We start from the raw sequence: 19,527 nt of genomic DNA, 5'->3' as shown, positions 1-19,527 counted from the left end.
GATGGCACACTTTACCTTACCTTTAAGGAAGGCATTAAGCCCCCTAATGGCTCAGCAGGGAATCAACTTGCCAAGGGTGCAAGAGGTTGCTGGTTCGAATTCCTGTTGATTTGTCTCCCTGACTATGGAAGGTGCTGAAAGGCATCATCTCATACTGCGCGGGAGATGGCAATGGTTAACCTCTCCTGTATACCACCCAAGACAACCACAGGGCTCTATGGGCACCAGGAGTCAAGGGCACACTTCACCTTTACTGGCCCCCTTGCTGGGAATGGGGCACGGGGTGTAGCTAGGGGAGAGGGAGCCCGCCTTCTCCACCCTTCTCTCGGCCCCTCGGAGTGAGGGCGATAATGAAGAAAACAGGGCCGGGGTGGAGCTGGGCGGGGGGGCACCCTCAGGCGCTGGGGGCGTGGCTTCTTTGAACCCCTCGCTCAATTAGAGCTACACCCCTCAGCGGCGGGTCCCTCCAGTCCTTGCCGGCCCACCTCGCAGGATTGTTGTGACAGCCAGGATGAGGGGAAGTGTCGCGGAGGGCAGAGAAGCGCCGCCCGGAGCCCCTCAGGGGAAGAAGGGAGGGCTTCTTGACGCCGCGTTGATTATTGTGGCCCCCCGGGGCCGGCTGGCTGGCTTTCCTCCCCGCCGCACGAGGCCCGGAAGCCCGCCTCGTCCGGGGCCGGAGCGAGTCCCCTTCCCGCCCACGCCGGCCCCCCGTCAGGAGCCAGGAGGCGGGCGGGAGGCAGGGAAGGAGGCTGGTCGGCTGCTGGGGCTGGCGGGGTCCCGGCGGCGGCGGCGGCCTCACATGACTGCGGCTGGCAGGAGAACGAAGCGCCATGGACGGCGAGGCGCCCTCCGCGGACACGGCGGCGGCCGGCGGCGGCTGCGGGGCCCCAGGTAGGTAGGGAGCCCGGCGGGAACGGGGGGCTTCTTCCCCTTCTTTCTCTCTCTCTCTCTGCCCCGCTTCTCTCCCGACACTTAGGGGGCTGGCTGGAGACGCCCTGACAGGAGGGCCCCCCCGCCCCGCTGTAGTGTCCCCTCTTAACAGGGAGCCTTCCCAGATGTTGGCGACTACAACTCCCAGCATCCCCAGCCAAAGGCCGTTGCAGCTGGGCGTGCTGGGAGTTGTAGTCAAGAACCGTGCCTGGGAAGAAGCCCTGCTCGAGGGGACACACACGGGAGCGGGGCGCTGCTGGGCTCCTGGTTGCCCCCCCGCCTCTCTGCAGCACCTGGCCGGGCTCTCTGAGCATCCTTCCCCCTTCTTCTTTCGCCTTTCCCCGCTTTGGGTTGGGGGGCAGAGCGAGGCGCTTCGTGGCGGCGGCGGCTCCTGGTCTCTTGCTCTCGTGTCTCCTCCTCTAGACTTAGAGGATCGCCTGTTTTTTGGGGGTGGTGGTTCTGGTCTCTCCCCCAGCAATCCCACGACTTGAGGGGTTTAAAATTTATTATTATTATTATTATTATTATTATTATTATTATTATTATTATTATTATTATGCTGTCCTTTTTTGTGTTTTTGTACTCTGTCTGGTCTATGACCGTCATAAAGACTGGATTAGACTGGATTGTTCTGTTCAGGTTGGTAGACCGCCCGGCGCTTCAGTCTGGGTTCGGGGCGGGGCACAACAACAGAACGCTGCGACAAGAATCTGGAATCTATGTAGTTGTAGAGAGGTGTTCTTTATTTTATTTTATTTTATTTTATTTTATTTTATTTTATTTTATTTTATTTTATTTTTGCATGAATATCCTGCTTTTCCTCCAAGGAGCTCAGAGCGGTGTACATGCTTATTTTTATCATCACAACAACCCTGTGAGGTAGATTAGGCTGAGAGTTACCCCGTGAGCTTCATGGTTGAATGGGGATTCAAATCCGGGTCTTCCCGGTCCTAGTCCAACACTCTAAGCACTACGCTATGCTGACATGTACAGAGTGTTTTTCCTCTGCACTGTGTGATACTACAATGACCTATGAAGTTGCCTTTGAAGCTTACCCTTTCTGAATGGTAGAGCAGCAGTGGGGCCTTGACCCCTTTACCTTTTACCTTAGCGGCTGTTTCTGGAAGACACTATGGGGAATCTCAATTTAGCTACAATTCAGGAGAGTTGATGGGAGAAGGTTGTGCGTTTCATTAAGGACTCCCTTACAGTTTCCACCATAATTTGGACATTGTGGTAACCTGGGATAGCGTTAGGACTGTTGTTCATTGCACAACCTCTCTATGAGTGATATGAGGCTGGGATCTCTGAATTTCCCCCTTCTCATGCTCTCCTCGTCCACAAAAATATCATGACTGCAAGGCAGCTTGGGAGTGGTCGAGCACAGGCTTTGTGTGCGATTGGACTCTGGTTCAATCCTGACCTTAATAACAGGGTTGGAAAATCCCTTCCCTGAGACCCTGAAGAGCTGCTGTCAACCACAGCAGACAGCCACACTGAACTAACAGACCAGTCAATGGTTAGATTAAATTCAAGGCCCCTTCATATGTGGAAAAAGTGTGTTGAAATCCCAGCAAATTGTGAGATCAACTTCGAACATTAAAGCATTTCTTCATAGGCTGTTGGATGGCACCTATATTTTCACCTGTGAATTACATGCAGGTCTGCCTCTGGTTGTTGCTGATGATGTTAATTAAGTCTTTCTTCCGCTTTTACCTCTCAGAGACTTGATATACAAAGTAAAGTATCAGACTGCTGCACTCAACCCTAAGAGTTATTTCACCAGATGTTTTCATGGCCATATAGATAACTTTTTATGGTGGCAGTTATCCAAGTGGGTTTTGTGATGCTCTAGGGAATTTATGACTCTGTCAGATAAGTGTTGTCACTGAAATAGATCTGTCCAGGGTTGGGAAACTTTCTTGCTTTGGGGTCAAGAGAAAAACACCCCAGAGCTCAAGAAGAAAGAATTCTGTGTTACAAAGTTTTTGCAGCATTTAAGCTGAGTCTATACTAATGATGTTGGGGAACATTTTTGCTGCCTTGTTTGTCAAAATGTGTGAAATGAGGAGAGAATAAACACTTCTGGTTCAGTTTGTTTTGATATATGTTATTTCTAGTTAATGTGGAATCTTTTTATTGGGCTTTAAGTACTCCAGACACGTAGCACCAAAAGGTAACCACCTGCCCATGTATGCTAAAATCCACATCTTTTCCTGATAAGTAATGTAACACAGCTGTTTGGTACACCACTTATATATGTAGCATCTTAAGCCAGGGGTTCTCAAATTTGGGTCTCCATGTTTTTGGACTACAACTCCCATCATCACCAGATATAATGGTCTCCCTACCAACGTGACTGGGGATGATGGTATCTGGAACACTTTGCCCTTGATCCATGCATTTAGAAGCTCTATGTCTTCAGTCTGGGTAAAGCAGGCTTGGTAAAGCAGTCTGGGTAAAGCAGGCAATCACTTTTCTGATCACCTGTGGTGACCAGGCAGGGAAGCTTCATGGTGGTGGAAGCTGTGGTGACCAGGCAGGGAAGAGAGACATAGGGACATAAGAAGCTGCCATATACTGAGTCAAACCATGGTCTATCGAGCTCAGTATTGTCTTCACAGATTGGCAGTGGCATCTCCAAGGTTGCAGGCAGGAATCTCTGTCAGCCCTATCTTGGCAACGTACTGTATGCTTTGGTAGTTTGTTGGTTCAATAAAAAAATCTTGTCCTATCTTGGAGAAGCCAGGGAGGGAACTTGAAACCTTCTGCTCTTCCCAGAGCGGCTTCATCCCCTGAGGGGAATATCTTGCAGTGCTCACACATCAATTTGTCTTCATCCCCTGAGGGGAATATCTTGCAGTGCTCACACATCAAGTCTCCCATTCAGATGCAACCAAGGCAGACCCTGCTTAGCTAGGGGGACAAGTCATGCTTGCTACCACAAGACCAGCTCTCCTCTCCTGATGTTTCTTTAGATGGTTATTGTTCCACAAATGGTGGCAGAAATGAGTGGGCCAGTGGAGTGTTTGTGTGAGCTGGTAGCTGTCTTATGCATATTTGTATGGGTCGCTGAAAAATGTAATGCCCCATCCTTCAGTTCAGTTCAATGAACTTTCAGGGTGACTTAGAATAAAACAAAGTTTTAAAGCACTTCTTATAAAATACAATCAGCTCTGTAGTGACAGTAAAGCGGCAAAACAGCAATAACATTTTCTGTAAGGTGTAACACAGTAAAAACGGAAAGGCTGGGGCAAATGAAAGGTCTTCGCCGGGTGCCAAAACGTCATGAAATTTAATGTCAGGCAAGCCTCCCTGCAGAGACCATTGTGTAGGAAGTTGCCTTAAATGGAATCAGATCCATGGAAGACACTGTGCTGCCTTCTGATTCCAAATCGGAGACATTTGCAAGTGAAACTGAGGTTTCTTAGTCCTGTCAGGAGCAGATGCAAGACAGCAGGCGAGGCCCCTTGAAATCATCTTTGGGGTGGAGGTACCTCCCTTAAAACCTAGACTTCACTGTATAAAAGCTTGCAGTCGACCCTAGACCTCTATTGAAGCAGAAGCCACAATTTATTGTGGCTGGGGTGTGTGTGATGGGGGTTCTAGCTCAACAACAACTGGAGGGCCACATTTGCCCATACCTGGCTTATGTGGATTTGCTGCCTTCAGCCTATTCTCTGGTTCCCAGCTCCGACTGGATTTGGCCTTGGCCTTTCTGCCTCTCCATTCACTTTGCCCTGCATACCTGCTGTTCACCATATTGACCTGTCTGACTTTGCCGTGTTTGGTCCTCTACACCCATTGCTTACTGGCTTGACTTGAACTACCAGGCTCTGTCCTGTCATCCGAGGTAAAGGTAAAGTGTGCTGTTGAGTCAATGTAAACTCCTGGCATCCGCAGAGCCCTATGGTTGTCTTTGGTAGAATACAGGAGGGGTTTGCCATGGCCATCTCCCGCACAGTATGAGATGATGCCTTTCAGCTTCTTCCTATATCGCTGCTGGCCGATATAGTACCCACAGGGATTCGAACCGGCAACCTCTTGCTTGCTAGGCAAGGCATTTCACCACTATGCCATTAAGTGGCTCTGCCGTCAGAGGTGCCCCTAGGTAATTTTGGAGCCTGGACCCCAAGGCCTTTGGAGGGCTCCTCTCCGCCCCACACCTGCCTGCTACAAGTTACGCATCAACCCCCTACATAGATGCAATATTTTTTAACACGTAAGTTCTTGAAGGCACAAACAGCAACTGAACTCATAAGAATTTAAGAGTATAAAACAGGTCTATTTATGCAAATATTCAGTAGCAGAAACATTTCAGCAAGCAACTTAACATATTCCCGTCCCACATATTTCTTTCCCCGCTCTGTCTCTAAAGCAGAGGCCAAGCTCGGCACCTGGCACAGGTCGTAGTCCCGCTTGGCTGCCTGGTGCAACGTGGGCCTGTTCGCAGCGACCACACCACCCGGGACAGACTAAAGAGGTTTTTTGGGGGTCCCCAGGGGGTGTGGAGGCCCTGGACTTTGGTCCAGAAGCCCAGGGGTCAGAGCGCCTCTGCCTGTCATACCCTGTGTACCAGCTGCCCTTGGACATGATCTCGGGCTGCCTAGGGCGTAGCTAGGGGGGAGGGGGGGCCATGTTTTCCCCTCTCCCCGGAGGTCCCTTGGAGTGTGGGAGATAATGAATGAACTATGGAGGGGGTGGAGCTGGGGGGCCCCCAGGAGCTGGGCCCCCCCGGGTTCTTTGAACCCCTCTGCTCAATTATAGCTACACCCCCGTGACTGCCTTCTACCATGCCTCCCAGTACGACCAGCACCATCTTTGTTTTGTGAGTGCCGATAGGAACCACAGCACTTGCCCGGCCCTACCTGGATTTTCCTCATGCAAATCATGTGATCTGCCTCTGATCCGTGGCTTCTCCCTGCTTCTCCATTCCATAAATGGGGTACCACCATTGAAAATAACCTCTCTGTGGTCGCTGCCCACCTGATCTCTGATGATCGTTCTCCCTGGAGAAGGGCCTAGGCAGTCTTCCTTTATGGCTGGGCAGGTTACATAGGAACATAGGCAGCTGCCATATATTAGTGGTCCATCTAGCTCAGTATTGTCTTCACAGCCTGGCAGCGGCTTCTCCAAGGTTGCAGGCAGGAGTCTCTCTCAGCCCTATCTTGGAGATGCTGCCAGGGAGGGGACTTGGAACCTTCTGCTCTTCCCAGAGCGGCTCCATCCCCTGAGGGGAATATCTTCCAGTGCTCACACTTCTAGTCTCCCTTTCATATGCAACCAGGGTGGACCCTGCTTAGCTAAGGGGACAAGTCAGGCTTGCTACCACAAGACCTTTATCACAGGACTTTGTCCACCTGCTTCTGGAGGCTGCATGAACTGCAGTTGTCTTTGTTGCCTTGCCAGCCTTTGTTAGATCCAGAAAAGTTACTAGTCCACCTATTGATGTGTGTGGCAGTGTTCTGGGGCACTTTGATGGTCTGAAATTGACAGAAAAGAACAAAGCTGCTTCCAGTTTACAAACGCCGTCTGATCTCTTAGAGCTGATTATTTTCTACTACAAGCGTCTAGCTATAAATAAAGCATTATTCTGTGACCAAAATGTAACAGTTGGATAAACAACAGGTCAGATGTGTGAGCTTCCCCAAAGAAGCTGACGTTTGTGGTCCGTTTGTTCCTGCAGTACTAACCTTTGTGGCTGGATTTTAGAGCTAAACGTGCTTATAAATCCAGATATGTGTGTGTTCATTCTAGTGGCCAGTGTTTAACTTGGGTGGATCATTAAGAACGAAATATTCTAAAACCTTTATGTATGTTGCCTCCACTCGCTGGACATCTTGCTGCCATACATAGTATAGAATACAATATGGTATGAGATTCAACACCGCTCAGTATTAATTACATAATTTTGCTGTCTTGCTACTTTTATACTCAGTGTCATTCTGCTATTAGTGTTGACTAACTTTTATATATAGTTTTATGTTCATAGTTTTAACTTCTAGCTTCTTCTACTTTACTAAGTAATTTTATAGAGACTTTTTATTATTTTGTAGGAGTAGATTGTTTGAACTGTTTTTGTCTATTTTGCTGTTATGCTGCTCAAAGACCGAAATAAAGACTATGCTTGTTAACTTGGGTGGAAAAGAAATGCATAACTTGCAGGATAGTGAAATTTGGACAGGATCCAGTTCTGAATTATTTAAAGCAGGGGTTCCCAACCTGTGCTACTCCAGATGTTGATGAACTACAACTCCCATCATCCCCAACTACAATAAATTGTAGCTGGGGGTGATGGGAGCTGTAGTTGGGCAACAGCTGGAGTAACACAGGTTGGGAATCTCTGCTTTAAAGTATACGTGTGGTGGAGTTTGAGTGAATGGAATATCAAACCTTTGTAATTTATATATATGTAATAATTTTTAATTTATATATATGTGTAAGAATATAATTTTTGCATGTAATTTATATATATGTAAGAATTTTTTACTCTTTGTATGTTGTATGGAAGCAAAAGCCCTGGGTTATCCAAGTGTGAGAGAGACCTTTCCTAGGGATGGGGGCAGATCAGGCCCATCATGCCTACCAGCTGTGAAAGGGAAGCCCACTGGAAGCTCAATATACTTTGGTTTTTTCCTGAGATTGTGTCAAAGCATACTGAAGACTTCATGTCAACTCAACACTTGCCACATGTGAAATTTATGGCTGTAGGTTATAATCAGCTAATGGGTTAGCTTAATCAATTAACCTAAAATTGACTAAAAAGTATCCCTAGTTAATCGAGGAACACTATTTTTTTCCTTAAGAACCGCTGTCTGAGTTATATCCAAGTAAATTCAGACTGCATCGATTAAAATTCATTTGAGTAATGAACTAAGATTTCTTGAATTGGGTAGCAGAATAATTCACAACTGGATTCTGAACAAATTTTACTATCCTGCAAGTTGTGCATTTCTTTTCCACACAAGTTAGATCCTGGTCACTAGAATGGACCCACACACATCTGGATTTATAAGCACCTTTAGCTCTAAAATCCAGGCATAAAGGTTAGTACAAGGTACAATACAGGCACAAACTGACAACAAACGTTAGCTTCTTTGGGGAAGTTTGCACATCTGCTTATTAAATTTACTTTAATAAACTGCTTACTAAACTGTTACGATTTTCTCTACACTCATTTAGGTCTCAGAATCATGCTTTATTTATAGCCAGACACTTTTAGTAGTAAAGAATCAGCTCCAAGAGCTCAGATGGGAGAGGCATTCATAAATTTGAATTAAATGTGGTTACAGAGATATGGTTGAGGGAGAAATAGTGCCTCTTAAATTTAGTAGCCAGTCTGCGTTTAGTGGCTGCTGGGTATCTAAGGTAGTGGGAGTCAGCAGAAGGTGACTAACTTGATTTTTCCATGATGGGGGAAGTGAGTAGAGTTACACTTAATTAAAGTAACTTAATTAAAGTTACTGTTTGTTTTATATTGTTTACATATATTATCTGGGTTAATTCTGTGTGCTGCCCTGTGCCCTGATGAGGTGCACGGGAGATGTGTGTTAAATAAATAAATAAAACCTCCAAGAATAGGGTTTCCCAGTTAGATAGCCTAGGTAAGGGTAATTTCAAGCAAACCATTTTCCATATGAAATTGTGGGGGCAAAGTTGCCTTGGAGGACTTGGACCCTTTGGATGCAAATACTAGTATTGGTGCCCATTGGTGTTTTCCTAATGGCAATAGCTCTTGGAATCAGGTTTAATTTTCAAGGTATACAAATTACGGCTTGGCAGATTCCCTTTGGCAGAGCCGTCAGATAAAATGGGTTTGTGTTTTGCTTGTGAACAAAGCCAGAGGACTTGATGATTTCACAACCACCCTTGCGTTCCACATGAAGTGCCTCAAGTATGTACTGTAATGCCAGTTTTGGAGTATCCAAATCTTAGCTGGTGCCATTGCATCACGAGGAACACCAGAAGTTCCAGTTTTCATGCTCTCTCCTCTTTCTCTAAATCACATAATGTTCTGTTCCATGCAGTGCTCCCTCTAACAGGGGTTCCCAGATGTTGTTGACTACAACTCCCAGAATCCCCAAGCAAAACTCATTATAACTGGGGGTTTGGGGAGTTGTAGTCAACAACATCTGGGAATCCCTGTTAGAAGGAACACTGGTCCCATGCTCCATTGCAGTCGTCCAATAATTGAACGTGGTCCCGAAACGTAACAACAGGGTGCTCTGTTGATACTTTTGCCTCTTCCGATGTATCTTCCATTTCCAGGATCCTCAAAAGGCCTCTCTTTATCCCCTGGTCCACCATGTTTCACCTCCCATCCTGCCCTGGTACATCCATGTGTGTGTGGCCCAAATGTATGGACATTAAACACCCCCTTCTCTGCAGTAAAACCATCAAGAAGTCCTGAAACTGCTCCTACCAGGAGACGCACAGGAGCCAGGAGACGCACAGCCTCTCTATGGTTTTGCTCCTCGGGAGCAGCTTTGCAATTATGAGGGTTGCCAGACATGATAGGAACATAAAAATCGGCCTTCGACTGAGCCAGACCTTGGTCCATCTAGCTCAGTATTGTCTATGCTGACTAGCAGGGGCTCTCCAATGTTGCAAGCAAGTGTGTCTCCCAGCCCTACTTGGAGATACCAGAAAGTGGGGCTAGGACCTTCTGTATGCAAAACAGATGCTCTGCCACAGACCTACGGCCTCGTGCATGAAGTCTGAGAGGTTGCACTACAGATTTGTTCCATCACAACATAACATAGCTTCCAGTCCTGACAAATGGGAAGGAAATTCCATTCATGTTGAACTAGAATGCCTGGATTCTGTGTCTTTTGCCTTTGCTTCTCTTGTGCCTGTCAGATCACTTGCTGGACCATTTCCCCCCACAGGCGTTGTGCATTTTTTCATGTGGCACAATGTGGTCTGGGCTGTATGGATTGGCCTGGGAAGGGGCTGGGGGCTGGATCATGGATAGATTTGCCTTGTGGGTCAGATCAGGGGTTCTCAACCTTGCTCCCCCCAGCAGAGTTCCCCGTCACAGGGATTCCCAGATGCTACAACTCCCAGAATCCCCAGTTGCAATGGCCTCTGGCTGGGAATTATGGGAGTTATAGTCAACAACATCTGGGAATTCCTGTTAGAGAGAACACTGGTCCCCAGATGCTGTTGGACTGTAACACCCTTCATCCCCTGCCAAAGGCCATTGTGGCTGGGGATGATGGGCACTGTAGTCCAAGAACATCTGGGGACCCAAGGTTGGGAACCCTTGAAATAGACAAATGGTTTTTGAGCTCACTACCTTTTTTTGGAAGACTTTCCACAGCAACTTGGCCGCTAAAGAACTGCGTCAGATCTGCCCTGGATCACTAGTTTGGTTCGGATGACTCAGAGGCACGTTTTCGGGTGCAACCAGTTCAAGGCCTCCTTATCCTTGCTGCTTCTCTGCTTGACCCGAACTTGTGACTTAGAATGCACTTTCCTATAGCCGTGTGTTGCAGTGAAAGATAGGTAGTCGTGCGTGTGCTGTCTGAGGCTCTGAGCTTCTCTGCCGTCACAGACGGTCTTGTTGAGCCATTTCAGGAAGCTTCTGAGGAACCCAGGATTTCCTGACACTGAGCTGGGTTCAGTGTTGTCATTAGCTCATCTCTCTGCTTCCACTTGCATTTTGGTTAGAAGTGGGGTGCCCCTCGGAGTCCCCTCCCCACTCCCTGCCCCTGCATGTACCTACACCTAGTTAGTGCAGTACTGGGTGGACATCTGGCCCCACTCCTTACTAGTGTTGATCGGCTGCAGTGGAAACCAACCTCTGGACATAAAGACTTTATATGGTTATCCCATCTGACAGCCATTGGTAGGCATGCCTCCTTTGCTAAGCAGGGTCTACCTTGCTTTGCATTTGGACGGGAGACAACATGTGAGCACTGTCGGATATTTCCTTCAGGGCAGGACTGCACAACTCCCTTGCAGGACAGGCCTACAACTCCCATCACCCCTGATTATTCACCACTGTGACTGGGAATGCTGGGACTTGTCATCCAACAACAGCTAGAGGGCCGAAGTTGTGCAGTCCTGCTTTAGGGGGTGTGGCCGCATCTCAGTGAAAATGCATCTCAAGTCCCAGCTTCAGTCCCTGGCGGCATCTCCAGGTAGGGCTTGGAGAGGCTCCTCCTGCCTGCAACCTTGGAGGGCCACTGCCAGCCCGTGTAGACAGTACTGAGCTAGATGGACCAAGGGTCTGACTCAGCATATGGCAGCTTCCTATGTCCTTAATGAAATGGTTGCATTCTTACTATTACTTAATGCACACGGATCCTGCCTTTTCTCTAAGGATCGGAGTGCAGCATACGTACAATTGGAGCTGGAAAGGACCTTAAAGGTATTCTAATCCTCCCCCTGGCTCAGTGTAGGGAACTGCCAAAACAGCTCTGGCTGAAAACGTCCAGTGGAGGAGAGCCCGCAGCTGCATGAGGTGGACTGTTCCACTGTCTAACAGTTCTCACAGTTAGGAGTATTAAATCAGTTTGACCCTGTAATGTAGAGATGCTTCTGTTTACCCCATCTGTAACTAGATTTTGATATGCATACTCATCCCCCCCACAAAAAAGGTTGTTTGCTTGCCTCATATTATCCTCACAACAGCCCTGTGAGGTAGACTTATTTATTTATGTATATATTTCTATCACACTCTTCCTCCAAGGAGCCCAGAGTGGAGTACATGATCAGGTTTTATCCCACAACGATCCTGTGAGGTAGGTTATGCTGAGAGAGAAGTGACTGGCCCAGAGTCACCCAGTGAGTTTCATGACTGAGCAAAGATTTGAACTCGGGTCTCGCTAGTCCTAGTTGAACACTAGGACAGTTGAACACTGGTCCTAGCTGAACACTGCACTACAGTTGTGACTATTCTCAAGCAGTATTCTCTCGATTTTTTTCATCTGTGTGTGGAATAAGTTTCGTTCTGGGCAGCAGGATCAAGGCAGTGTGTGTACACATGCATTCAGAGTGGGGCATTCCTGATTCAGCCTGGGCGGGATCTAAAATTAACTGAGTGGACTTCAAAAAGATTGTGAGCATGTGCACGTGTGCGCACCTTAGAAGAAACACTGTTCCCAAGTCCCCAGTGAGTTTTGTGACTGACTGGGATTTGAACACAGGTCTTCCTGGTTCTAATTCGACTCTTTCGTAATATTCTGCTATACTTTCTGTAGCATTTGTTGTGTTTATAGGCTTTGTGCAGGCTCCTTGGCATGGTTTGCTCTGTTAATGCTCACAGCCATTTCTGATGCAAGTTTGGATTCCTGCTTTACAGACCTGAAGCTGAACTGGAAGTTAGATTTTTCCTACGGCCACCCAGAGGATTCATGGCCAAGCTGGGATTGGAATCGGGTTGTCCCCACTGCCTGTTAAAAATGGCTTGGCTTGGTCAGACAGAATATTTCCAGCAGCCCAGCTGCTTTTGGTTGAAGGTTGTTCTCGAGAGTGAGTGTGGGTGAAATTTTCCTGGCCAGAGGAGAAGGGAAGAATTGCAGAAGTGAGAGAATCTGTCACATAGTGAAACTACATCTAGATGTAGAATTCGGATGAATTCGAGCAAAGCTGATGTGCTGGGGTATTTCCTTAAAAAAAATACAAAAAACTTTTTTTAACCACCCTCCAACCCCTTCATACTAGGAAACTGAGTCACCTCCGGAGCTTTTTGTTATGTAATGGGTTTTTTAAAAAAATCTGCTAAATATTTACTTGGAAAACAAAATGCGCTGATCTATGTGAAACTGGCCTCCGCGTAATCCTGCAAAAGATTGCCACCATAGTCTTTACTTTGCAAGTAATCTATAGCTCCTGGCTCTTTGGGGAGGAGTGGGGGGTGATAGAGGAGAAGAAAAGGAAATGCTGATGAATGAACCTTTATTATTGTGTCCATATTTCTGGCTCTGAAATGTAAGGGAAACATCTGGTTTTTGCTAAGGGGAAATCTGGGCTCCTCACACTATCTGGAGCTGGAGTCGGCTCTTCTTTCCAAGGTCGCAGCTTTTGATAGCAACGCAGAACCTTGACACTCTTTCCTGCTGGACCTCTTGGGTTGCTTCCTGAGGAATATTCTTTTCTATCCTCGCTGGAATCTTTGATTTGTTGCCGTTGCTACTCTCAGGTCCGTATTGTGCTTTCTGGTATTTTCCAAGATGAGTGCTTGGAAGATTCTCATCTAAATGAACGTTGATAGTTTGGCCAAGTGGTCTTGTCTGGGCGGTTCCCCAAAGAGGATTCTCTGGTCCACAGACTTTTCTGGTTGCTTAAATTCTAAATCTGTCAGGGTCTGTGCCAGATGGCTTGGAAACCTAGCCAGTGATGCGTCTCACTCAGAAACTTCTTATTTGAAGCTCAATTCTACGTTGTGGGTAAAGTTGAAGTTTAACAATGAGCAGATTATGTATGTTAGGGATGGGTTTTATATTGTACCTGTTTGTGTTTCCTCTTGTATATGAGCGTCCGTGGGTAGGGGTGGGTGAAGCCAGCAATCCAATACCCCCACTCCCTGGGACTATGCCTCACTGGATTCAGTTGGAACTGGCTCGGGGGGGGGCTGCTCCCTATTGCCCCCCAATGTCCATGTTCCTGTGTGCTGTGGCCATCAGCAGCTGTCTGGCTTTGGTATTTGAGGCTGGGGGTGGTTGTGGGAGGAATGGGACAGGGGAGGACCACAAGGGTTGGGGTGGCAGCATTGCATTGCACTCCTCCATTAGGAAGGGTTTCCTGCCCCTTCCCACTCTTTTTATATGTTGCTGTTTGGTGAAGAGTGGCTGCATGGCTTTTGAGAAGGAAAAACTGTGGAACTGCACAATGTGGTGTGTGTGTGTGAGTCATGCGTGGAGCATGCACGGCTATCAAGCACCTGTGCATTTCCTCTGTTGGTGCACGCATACTTGGTTGCCTTGAATTGCATTCCATAATGTTTAGAAGCCTACTTAGTAGAGTGGAAGAAAGTCCTCAACTGGGAATCTGATGGCATTATTGCAGAAGAGCATGATCCCCAGGCAAAGGCCCCATTGCAGCTGGGCGTGCTGGGAGCTGGAGTCAACATCTGTGAATCATAGGAACATAGGAAGCTGCCATATACTGAGTCAGACCGTTGGTCCATATAGTTCAGTATTGTCTACACAGACTGGCAGCAGCTTCTCCAAGGTTGCAGGCAGGAATCTCTCTCAGCCCTATCTCGGAGATGCTGCCAGTGAGGGAAGTTGGAACCTAGATGCTCTTCCCAGAGTGACTCCATCCCCTGAGGGGAGTATCTTGCAGTGCTCACGCATGTAGGCTCCCATTCATATGCAACCAGGGCGGACCCTTCTTAGCTAAGGGGACAAGTCATGTTTGCTACTACAAGACCATTCTCCTTGTTACAGCAGAAATGGAAGAAGAGAGTTACTTGCATTGGTAAAAAATTGCATTGGTGGACTCTGTGGGAAGTTGCAATGGAATCTGCAGGCAGCGTCTTCAGCAGGGGAGGAGAAATGGGGTTGAGGATGCTTGATCAGGGTCTGAGAACTGGTTACAAAAATCTGGCCAGAAAAAACAGACCATTCAAACTCCCAGAGGAGCTTTGCAAGTGAGATGTACAGTATAAGTTTAAGGTATATGTTATTAATTATACCTGTTTCTTTAAGAAATAAGCTAATAGAGTTTTGCCCCACCTCTCTGTAAAATGTCTAGGGGCTTGCAAATCATATATATATATATATATATATAGATAGAGAGAGAGAGAGAGAGAGAGAGAGAGAGCGCACACACATGGATGCTAAATAAAATATATTGCAACAAAAAACCATTTTACCACAATGGAGAAACTAGATAAAAGATCAATAACATTCAGATGAAACAATATCCTAAAACAGGACAGAACAGGTTCTAGGTTCCCGCTCTGGCATCTCCAAGATAGGTCTGACTCCTGCCTGCAACCCTGGAGAAGCTGCTGCCAGTCGGTGTAGACAATACTGAGCTAGATGGACCAAGGGTCTGACTCGGTAGAAGGCAGCTTCCTATGTTGCTATGACTGCATAACTTTGGTCCTCCGCCTGTTTTTGGACTACAACTCCCATCATCCTCAGCCACAGTGGCCAATAGTCAGGGTTTTTGGGAGCTGTAGTCAAGTATCTCCAGGAGGGGTGATATTGTGCAGCCCTGCCCTGGAACATTTTAAATTCTGAATTAAAAGTGTCTTTAAAATGTCATTGCCTTTTTGCCAAAAGGGCACAATCTGAGACACCACGATACAGCACTAGGGATACAACCCTACATTAACACTAAAAGTAAAGCAATATTGGTGACCATCCTGATTTTAAAATAACCTGTTCTTGTCTTTGGCAGTTGCTCAGCCACTTAAAGTCCCATTAGAACCGTCATCGGCTCACTTGACTTCAATAAACTTGCATTAGAGTCAGGTAAACAATGCTCAAGTGCAGCGAAGTGCGTTGTGTGGTTATTTCCTGAACTGTAGAAGGAGCCGCGGAATACTCTGCCTGAAGTAACAGCAGCTCAGGTGGGGGGTTTCTAAACGCAAAGCGGCTTGCCCGTGCTGAAAAGATGAGTCGCGGGTTATTTCTGTCCTGTGACTTGCAGAAATGGAAATAAACAGCTTCTTCCAAAGGGGCGGCTGGGTGCCGTCCAGCTCAAAGGGGTGTTTGCCACTTAGAGCTCTGTGTTGTTGGGCCCTGCAGCTCTCATACCAATGGCCTGACACACTTATCCACCCTCGTCATCCTGGCTGATAAACTTGGGTCTGCTATTCGCCAGTCTTTGCCAGGCAGATGATAAATGGGCTGCTGAACAGCTCTAGAGGGCGTTGTTGTCCAGGCTTGCCATGAATTCCCTGGCACTGGGCCTCCCTGGCTGAGGTTACTCTGCTGCAGGACACAGGAATGTTGGAAGCGGCCTTCTCCCAAGTCAGACCCCTGGTCCATCTAGCTCTGTATTGTCCACACAGACTGGCAGCAGCTTCTCCAAGGTGTGTGTCTCAGCCCTCTCTGGAGATGCTGCCAGGGAGGGAACTTGGAACCTTCTGCATGCAAGCAGGCAGGTGCTCTAGAGCAGGGATTCTCAACATTGGGTCCCCAGATGTTATTGGACTTCAGCTCCCATAATCTGCAGCCCCAGGGGCCTTTGTTTGGGGATTATGGGAGTTGAAGTCCAATAACATATGGAGACCCAAAGGATCCCTGCTCTAGGGAATGTACTAAAATGAATGACAGGGGATGCCCACTGAAAAGCCCTGCTTCCTTCCGAATGGCCATGGAATGCATGGAATTTCCCAATGGTCAACAGCCATTTGGAAATTCCATGCATTCCTGTGGCCCTTTGGAAGGAGAAACATCGGAAGCTGCCTTATACTGAATCAGACCATTGGTCTAACTAGCTCAGTTTGTCTACACAGACTGGCAGCAGCTTCTCCAAGTTGGCAGGCAGAAGTCTCTCTCAGCCCTATCTGGAGATGCTGCCCAGGAGGGAACTTGGAACCTTCTGCACACATGCAAGCATGCAGGTGCTCTTCCCAGAGCGACTCTATCCCCAAAGGGGAATATCTTGCAATGCTCACACATGGAGTCCCCCATTCAAATGCAGCCAGGGCAGACCCTGCTTAGCAAAGGGGACAATTCACACTTGCTACCACAGGACCAGCTCTCCTCCCATCAGGAGGAGTGCCAGGCCTGTGTGCCCTGTGGGGCAGCTTCATAAGTTGCATGGCTTGGTGGGCAGAGGTGCTTTCTATCAGCTTCGGTCGATACGCCAGCTGCATCCGTTTCTTGAGATGAAAGACCTCAGAATGGTGGTACATATGCTGGTAACCTCCAGGCTGGACTACTGCAATGTGCTCTGTGTGGGGCTGCCTTTGTACGTAGTCCGGAAACTGCAGTTGGTCTAGAATGCGGTGGCCAGATTGTTCTATGGGTCGTCTGCGAGAGACCATATTACTCCTGTGTTGAAAGAGCTACACTGGCTGCTGATAAGTGTCTGGGCAAAATACAAGGTGCTGGTTATTACCTATAAAGCCCTAAAGAGCTTAGGCCCCTGGGTATTTAAGAGAAGGTCTTCACCATGAGCCCCATTGCCCATTGAAATTCTCTGGAGAGGTTCACCTGCAGTTGTCGCCACCTCGTCTGGTGCCTACTCGGGAACAGGCTTCTCCGTTGGTGCCCCTGGGCTTTGGATTGCTCTCCCTGTTGAAATAAGAGCCTCCCCATCTCTGGCAACTTTTAAAAAGGCACTGAAGACACATTTATTCACCCAGACTTTTAATTAGATGTATAGTTTCAATAATTTTAATGTTGGGTTTTAACTGCTTTTAATGTTTAAATGATTTTAATTGTAAACAGCCCAGAGATGCAAGTTTTGGGTGGTATAGAAATATGTAAAAAAAAAGAGAGAGAGAGAGAGAGAGAGAGAGAGAGAGAGAGAGAGAGAGAGAGAGAGAGAGTGGCATTGTACCAGGAGCTGTATATACTTTTACATAGTAAATACTTTTTCAAAATGAAATTTCAAAATTTCATGCTAATTAAAAATTTCCTTGTGCATCCTGACATATATTTGATGTAGATATTAGAAAGCTTTTCAAGATCTCTCAGGGATGCACGCCCTGGACTATCTCTTCAAAGTTAAGCACTTAGAGGCAGGGCTGACTCTGGGGTTTTTTTTGGTGCCCCAGGCAAAGCCTGGCACTGAACATAAGAACAGCCCTGCTGGATCAGGCCCAAGGCCTATCAGGTCCAGCATCCTGTTTCCCACAGTGGCCCACCAGATGCCTCTGAGAAGCCCACAGGCAGGAGCTGAGGGCATGCCCTCTCGCCTGCTGTTGCTCCCTTGCAACTGGTATTCAGAGGCATCGTGCCTCTGAGGCTGGAGGTGGCCTACAGACACCAGACTAGCAGCCCTTGATAGACCTGTCCTCCATGAATTTGTCCAAGCCCCTCTTAAAGCCATTCAAGCTAGTGGCCATCACCACAACCTGTGGCAGAGAATTCCATAGGTTAATGATGCGCTGTGTGAAAAAGTACGTCCTTTTGTCGGTCCTAAATTTCTTGGCAATCGGTTTCATGCGATGGCCTCTGGTTCTCATGTTATGAGAGAGGGTCACAGTGGGCCGGCAAGCAAGTGGCGGGCCTGGAAGTGAAGGCAGCCCTGTGGTGGGTGACCACTGGTCGTGGCAGCTACCCCGGCAGCTGTGTGCCCTAGGTATGCCTACTGGATGGACTGACCCTGCTTGGAAGACCCTATGGCTCCAATCCAGCTAAGTCACAGCTAACCTTCATTGCAGTAAACGGGACTGACGTTTTCTGGAGTGGGGCTCTTTGATTTCAAGGCTGAAATCTTCCTGGTTGAAGTAAATGGCCCTCAAGAATGCTAAACCTGGGTGGGATCATGCCCACGATTGCTCTAAATTATGTTTGGAGCATGCTCTCGTTGCTCACTCTAAAGGGATGCACTTTGCATTTTTTATTTTTTACATTTTATATCCCGCTTTTCCTCCAAGGAGCCCAGAGCGGTGTACTACATACTTAGGTTTCTCCTCACAACAACCCTGTGAAGTAGGTTAGGCTGAGAGAGAAGTGACTGGCCCAGAGTCACCCAGCATTACTCCCTGTCCAATTGTTCCCAGATTTCTAATTGAGCAAGCTCTAGGAAAATGCTCTTGTCTGTCGCCTTCCTGTCTTTTGCAGTGCTGCTTGCTGCTGCTTGAAGGAAACAGATAGATATTTTAGTGTCTCCTCAGCAGATTGTAGGCACATGGTTTTCCTTTTGCGTGGAAGCAACAAGAATGGTTAGAGCCATGGAATTTTGGCTGGAATATGATTAACAGCCTGCATCGTGCTTCGTTTTCTCAGCACTGACTGTATCTTTGAGCCAGAAGAAGGATATATTTATTTTAAAAAACTCTTTCCTTTTGGAGGCATGTGTAATATTTAACAGCCGTCTTGTTGTTGATTAGCTGCCTAACGTTGTTGGGGCATACAGTACACCAGGAGAAAGGTCCCTAGGCAGCAGATAAACCACATTATTCCCCAAATAGCTTCCAGTCAGGTCAGCGCTTTGCATGTATTTACTTAACCCTATTCAAATATAAGGGTTATGATCCCCTTCAAATACGACAGTTATGAACCTCTTCAAATATGAGGGTTATATTTTTACGATCAAAACAAACACAACTGAAACCAATAAAAACCGTGGTTGACACCCTGACTAAATTTGCTTTAGAAAGTCCCATTGAAATCACAAGGACAAATTAGGCACGTCTTAGTTGTCCTTTTAATTTCAGTGAGAATTCCTTGAGTAGATTTAGGATATCGACCAGTAACAGTAAAACTTAAGGGTAGTCAGCACAGACGATCAAACGGCCCTAGAGTTGAGGTGCAACAAATAGGGTTTTCTCATTTCTGAAAAGCAGCCAATGATGTGGATAAGTGCACCTGAAGGCATTCCACATTGTTGGGGCAACTACCAAGAAGGCCATGCTCCTAGGAGCACTGGTAAAAGATGGCCCTCTAAGCAGGGACCTCTCTGGCAGAACCCAGTGTGTGATGGGAGAACAAGGCAGTGTTCCCTGAGATTTTATTT

General features: G+C 47.3%; 1 protein-coding gene across 3 annotated transcripts in view; it reads left to right on the top strand.

The window, feature by feature from the left end:
• The first annotated feature begins 478 nt into the window (after positions 1–478).
• Positions 479–19,527, top strand: part of SNX8 (sorting nexin 8) — a 43,064-nt gene continuing 24,015 nt past the window's right edge. Inside the window, exon 1 of one of the 3 annotated variants that reach the window (XM_053276592.1) lies at positions 479–891. In XM_053276592.1, coding sequence (XP_053132567.1) covers positions 831–891 — 61 coding nt within the window. In that variant the 5' untranslated portion in view covers positions 479–830. Of the gene's footprint in view, positions 892–12,318; positions 12,409–13,306; positions 13,326–19,527 lie in introns of those variants that run through there. The other 2 variants (XM_053276591.1, XM_053276595.1) reach the window with 2 other exon arrangements.

This window comes from Hemicordylus capensis, chromosome 13, assembly GCF_027244095.1.
Source record: "Hemicordylus capensis ecotype Gifberg chromosome 13, rHemCap1.1.pri, whole genome shotgun sequence".
Lineage (NCBI taxonomy): Eukaryota > Metazoa > Chordata > Lepidosauria > Squamata > Cordylidae > Hemicordylus > Hemicordylus capensis.
The sequence above is the reverse complement of the archived record's forward strand: the minus strand, read 5'-3'. Positions and strand labels throughout refer to the sequence as shown.